This window comes from Cantharellus anzutake (assembly GCF_015039405.1).
Source record: "Cantharellus anzutake strain C23 chromosome Unknown EI90scaffold_26, whole genome shotgun sequence".
Taxonomy (NCBI): domain Eukaryota; kingdom Fungi; phylum Basidiomycota; class Agaricomycetes; order Cantharellales; family Hydnaceae; genus Cantharellus; species Cantharellus anzutake.
The window spans coordinates 616298-622742 of NW_024066976.1; the positions used below are offsets into that span (position 1 = coordinate 616298).

The window sequence follows — 6445 nt, forward strand, 5'->3', positions numbered from 1 at the left end:
GCTGGGTAAGTTTCCACCCTTATTGTCTCCCTTGGAGCCTGCACTGGTGTCGTCCAACGGCGCGAAAGAAGGCACCCCCGAAGCTTGGCAACTTTCCAATGTTTTGGCACCCTTGGAGAATTTCCCCATAATTTTCTTTACCAAAGACAGGGCATGATAAACTTTTGCCTCCCTTGGTGCTTCCCCTGATATCGTCTGACGGAGGCTCGAGAGAAGGCGCCCCTGAAGGTCGGTGACCCTGCAATGATTTGGCTTTCTTCGGTAAATTTTCCATAATTTTCTCAGCAAGTGGTGGTGGTTGAGCAAGACTGAACAGTTCAACACATTGCTGGATTTAGGGGTACCGAAGTTCACGGTGAACCGGTTCGAACCGTGAATGAACCATGAACCGAACCAGGATGAACCAGAACCGCGGTTCGGTTCAGCCTTGGTTCAGAGATGGTTTGGTTCGGGTTCTCTATGATGTTGGAATTTTGTGAACCAGGTTCGAACCGAACTGAACCACCGAACCGTTTCATAAATCAGGTGTTGACCTGACCCCATCACATCACGACTGGATGCATTTCAGAGAGGAAAATGTATTGCTGTCCCACATCTTGTATGCATATATGATTAAATATAATGAAGCAGACTAGTTTCAGTCAACAGAGAGAACGGGGATGTCCGAGAAAAAACAAATAGAATATTTACTCTCATAAACGTCTTTACTGTCTTGCCACCACGCTCCGGACTTCGCTGGTACTTGGATACACTGGTATGACTTCTTCCTGCGATGGTAGTGACACCGGATGGCATACCGACCCGAATAATCCCATGCTCGGCCCTGATGGGAATCTGCATGATGCTGCCAAACAGCCAGGTCAATTTGTGTATAGTCCATCAGATGAAGTACCACGCATCTCCAGTCCACAAGGAGATATTATCGATAGTGACTTACCAGGATTTCTGCAAGGGGCTCAGGATTGTTACGGGGATGGGGGAAATTCCCCATTCCTCGATCCGTTCTTATAGTGGGATGACGAAGGTCATATCTGGTCTGTACCATAACGGGATATGTAATCGATGAGTGATCCCAGTCTTGCCTGGGAGTGGATGATCGAATTCCCATCGATCGCGATTGGTGATGTAGTGAGCTATTAAGGGATTGATGGTAGGTAGTCGGAGATGCCAGGACGGACGGGTCAGCCACAGGTACTTGGCACTCCTCAATGGAGCATACCGTGTGCGAGGTCATGACTTGTGAGATGGGTGAGAACTTTGTATAGTCACCATCGGGTACTTGGCGTTCGCAGTGCGAACATACTGGTAGCGGGTTGATATCATAAGCATGCAATGAGGACTGACTAATAGGGCCTTCGGTGACTTGGCGTTCCCAAAGGGAACGTACCATTGGCGGGGAAACATGATGACTGACGAAGGAGGGAACAGATGGTGGATGGGTGGCGACTTGGTGTTCGCGTAGCGAATGTGCCGGCATCACGGGAAAGTGGGCCTCAGAGTATTCACGATCTCCATGATCGTGATGTGACGTCGTATGTCGAGTACTGGGGGGAGAGCGGAGTGACGAGGACCCATAGGGTACAGATTCAATAGGACGATACACATGTCGAGAGTCTTCGACTCGCGACCTCGAGTTCTCACGGCGAAGGGCCGTTAGAGGACTCGATATAACCAGACTTATAAGACATATTGAGAGTTGTACAATCACACGGGTTCAGTTGAGTCACAGGGAGGGTTGTTACAGAAGACGATACACGAGACAGTTGTAGAGCAGTTGTTAGTTAGCGGGAACCGCCTTCAGCGGTTTCCGTACAAGATGTGTGACTATCTACAAATGGTAAGGTCGCGGGAAATCCCACGAAACACAAGTAACCTTGGCCAGCACCAAAACCCCAATGGGGAAAGCTTTGCATGAGGGGGGGAAAGGGGTAGAATGGGTAAGGAGGATAGGGTATTGGGATAGAGGACGGAAGGGAGAAAGAGGGGAGGAACGATAGAGAGGAGAAGTCTTTGACCATGCGACGGATATGGTCATTGGAGACTCCGTATCCGTAACAAGGATACTGGGAGACCAAAGTGCACTGTGAAGCTGGTGACACGAGAAAATCCTCTTGATGTCTTTCAGCGACAAAAACTTGCTGCAAAAACAAGGGCTGGCACTTCAGCAAATTCCAATCAACCAGGCAGCAGTGGAAATGCATCCCAAGCAACACTGCAATCATTATCCAAGTTCGGGTTCAATCTGAATAACAAGAAACTGTCGGCCTACCATGGTAACACCAGAAAGAGACGGAAAAACGTTTTGTCCCATGCACTGTTAACCACTGAGTCTGATGCCGATGTCTCTGACAGTCAGACTGAGCCTCACAACATTCCCCAGAAGCGTAGGAAGCAACACAGGAAAGGCCAAGCCCACAAGAGAGCAGACAGCATGAGGTCTCAGAATAAAAATGCGGATGACGAAGCTCAGAGCAAAGGAAGTGAGGGAGATGACAAAGTCAATGATGCTCCAGGTGCTAAGGAAAGCACAGATGTATTCAGAGAGCAGGACGCACTTGTTGTGCAGGTGTTTCTCGAGTCCAAGAAAATGCGCGGACTGCATGATTTATCATCAGTATTTACTGACTTGGTGGAGATTGAAGGGAAAACTGTCCGTGTCTGCCAAGTGTGCCAGTAAGTGTGAATAAATCATCCTTAAAGCAAATACTTATGCTAGCTTATTTTCCTAGAGCCACTTATGAACGTGGTTCTCACATGAAAGATTTGAAGATTTGTTTCTCCGCAAACTCAGGCTCAAGTATGCTCCGAACACACATAAGCCGTATGGGTGGTGAACACTGGGAACTCTACCTCCGGCATTGCATTGAACTAGACATATCACCAGATAGAAGAGCTATCCCAGAAGGAGTGCGGGAGCAACGGAAGCAAGTTCTCCTGGCAGAGAAGTTTGTATTCATTGAAAATCAATAATATCGTCAAATGTTGATGCAATGCTGGTGTCAATGGTAGACAAATCCAGCAATGAATAACAAACTTCTACCCACCTGCGAATGCTCCAGACGCTGAGATGTGGTCCTCAGAGGGTATGCTCCACCTAGTGGAAAATCTCATAATTGAGCATGACCTTGTAAGTTTCTCATCTGCATGTTGCGAATCAGCAACCTGACATGAACCATAAAGGGCTTTGACTTCGTAGACTCACATTCCTTCCGGGATCTCATGTCCTACCATGCATGGGCAGGGCTAGACAGTGGGCCAAAGTACAAGGACAGCGACTTACCGCATCGCACGAAAATGGAGACACTCATTCTGGATCGTTCCACACAGGTTAGGGCCTTACTGAAGGACCAGCTTAAGGTACGCCCACCTTAGACTCTCAATCAGTAGTTTTCAGAGCCACATTCCACCCAGAACACCAGCGGACTCATTCATTTCACCTTTGATGCGTGGACTTCCGCAACGATGAAGGGGTTCCTTGGTATCACCTGCCATTTCCTTGACAACAACTGGAAGATGCGTTCTCACCTCATGTCCTTTTGTGAGCTGGATGGTCCACATACTGGGGACAACATTGGTCGGCGGTTGTTGAAGGAAATTAAAAAAATGATCCCCACATCAAAGGTTCGCACTTTATTATTCTTCCGTTCCCTCAAAAATTTAAGGACTGTATACATAGATTGGGTATATTGCTTCAGACAATGCATCAACAAATGACATTGCAATGCGTGTGATCAGCGAGATTCTCAGTGAAGATGATAACATTAAGTGGGATCCATCGTGGCATTGTGTCCGGTGAGTGGCCAGTTAATGTTATTGCTTGATCCGATGTTAAAAGCTGAGCAGGTGTATGGGCCACATTGTTAATTTGGCCATTGGCGCTGTTATATGTGTGCTTGCTGGTGGTACATCCGAATTCAGGGAGGTAGCAGATGGGGAAGATACTGGAGATGTTAATATACTGAGTTTTGCCGGACTGGAGCTACCGAATGACCGGGAGCATTTGGTTGGTCCCCTTTTGGCCCGTGTCCGGGCCTTGATTGTGCGGGTATGTGAAAACCGATTCAACCACGATAATATTTCACCTGTTTCTACTCCTAGATTCGAAAGTCCTCTGGTGCAAAACACTATCTACAAGAGTGCTGCAACAAAGTTGGCATTGCACCATTGGAGCTTGTAATGTATGGGAATGCACACTGGGGCTCTTGGCTAATGCTCCTGAAGCGATTTGTGCAATTACGACCAGTATGACGCTTTGATTCAATTGTGTTCAGGTTCTGATTATTCATATAGGCGATTATGCATTTTGTCCAGCATGCAGACTGAAAAAGCTCTGTCCCAAAAGCAAGAGGCCGAACTCCCAAATACCAATCATGGGTATTCACAGATGAGGATTGGATTATGATACAGTGTATCATTGATATCCTAGAGGTACGAGAGCAATATAATTTCACTAGGAAGATCCCATTATATTTATGACAGCATGTAATCAGGTTGCTGGCAATGCACAGCAAGCATTCTCAGGGTCAGATATTCCCAGTTTCTCCCGCCTCCTCTCCACATATGAAGAGCTCATGACCTCATGGGAGAACAAAGGGAAAGACCCTGCCTTTGCTGCGATATCTAGCGCAATTCAGGATGGAGTTACGCTCCTCGGAAAGTACTATGATGCCACTGATGAATCGCCCTTAGCGGTGCTGAGTACTAGTATGCACCAAATCATACATCTCATATCATTCAAATGTCTTTTTTATCATAAGTCCTTGACCCCGCAACAAAAGATACATACATTAAGTACTTTTGGGCTCCAGAATATCAACCAAAAGCAATGGATGCTGTGCAAAAGATCGTAAGTTTTTACTTCCCATTTCCCAGGCCTGACTGAGCCGCTTTCAGTTCCTTGAATACCATCAAGCCCACATCACTCCTGTGACTCAGTCCTCAGGAAGCACTATTCCACCTGAGGCCACGAGATTGTCAACATCGGTGTCATCTGTGTCACAAACATTTGCCATATCACGTCGTCTTGCTGCCAGCCGGATGCGCCGTACTCAAGAGATTGAGGCTGGCGATCCATACATTGAGCTGAATCGCTACATGAGTGATGTTCTTGAACCACCTGGTACCGATATGCTGGATTTTTGGAAGGTACGTATATTAACTTTAAAAATCCTTGCATCACACTCAGCAGGCTCTATGATACATAGAACAGGGGCTCCGCATATCCAGTGTTGCAAACAATGGCACGGGACATTCTTCCAGTCCCCGGATCATCCGTGCCATGTGAGCGGGCATTCTCAGCAGCTAAGCATACCGATACTGGGAGCCGCAATTGCCTGCTACCTGAACACCTTGGCCAGATTCAGATCTCCAAAGCCAACCTGCTACGATATCAGCAGGAAAAGAAGGACGCAAAAGAAATGGCTGCTCAAGAACAACTCAAAAGGTGGAAAGAATATGAGGCTAAGGAGGCAGCAAAGCATGCAGAGGATGTATAATACTTCTTGCAATATATTAATTCCGCTGTAAATACATCTCATTATAGGTGTCTGTTTGAACCGGTTCGAACCCGAACCGAACTGTTGTTGAACCATGGTTCGGTTCAGGTTCGGCCTTCCCATCCTCTTTTCGAACCGGTTCGGGTTCAGGTTCGTGGGATTCTACCTCTGAACTGAACCGAACCGAACCACGGTACCCCTAGCTGGATTGTGAAGTAGGTGCACAGCCTTGACATCCTCTAATTCCCACACAACAAGCACCCCTTCTGTCAGTCAGTATGAGAGGCCAGAATGCATGCGTTCGGGATAACTCAACGGGACCTTTCATATGAAGCTTGGAGACTCCCGGGCTGGTGGTCGAAGAGTAATAGTGGTTGTGGATGGTGTGGTGATTAGGAGCAAGATTGCCCCAGGTCTGTCGATGATGGTCTCCTGCTTCCTGCTCCTGACAAGCCTGGTCACTCTCCCACCCCAACATCTGACTGCCTCGTTTCTATCACACTTCGGAGTCGCCAAATTGATCGATGTCAGTGGACAGGCCTGGTATTCCAGTCTGCACAGAGAGATAACATCATTGATGACGATTCCCCATTCATTAACCGTCTGTCCATGAAACCCGAGTTGCAATGTCCTCGCAAGGACTCTCCAATAACAAAGGCTTGGAAGTACCATGAACAGCATGCAAGCTTTCCATACTCGGATGAAGCTTCATGCCAGACACGCGTTGGAGTGTTTGCAATAGACTTGCAAAGTGTTCATGACAGCAGCAAGAGTATCTTATGTGAAATAACTGCAACCGGAGTAGGGAAGGCAGCGTGAAGGAGAATGTTAAGAGATGGGTATATATAAACCCTCTGCACCACAAGCCACTCCGGATGTCGGCACAGAGAATGCGATGAATTCCAGAGGAATCGGAACTTTTGAGCAGACTGATCCATCCAAACGGCTTC

At 47.4% G+C, this 6445-nt stretch overlaps 1 protein-coding gene across 1 annotated transcript; it reads left to right on the forward strand.

The window, feature by feature from the left end:
* Positions 1 to 5919: 5919 nt before the first annotated feature.
* EI90DRAFT_3016751 (uncharacterized protein) lies at positions 5920 to 6314 on the forward strand (the record flags this gene model as incomplete). The annotated part of the gene is made up of 2 exons (XM_039057030.1): positions 5920 to 6021; positions 6048 to 6314. 2 exons carry the CDS (start codon positions 5920 to 5922, stop codon positions 6312 to 6314), a joined length of 369 nt encoding a protein of 122 aa, XP_038915590.1.
* Positions 6315 to 6445: the final 131 nt, after the last annotated feature.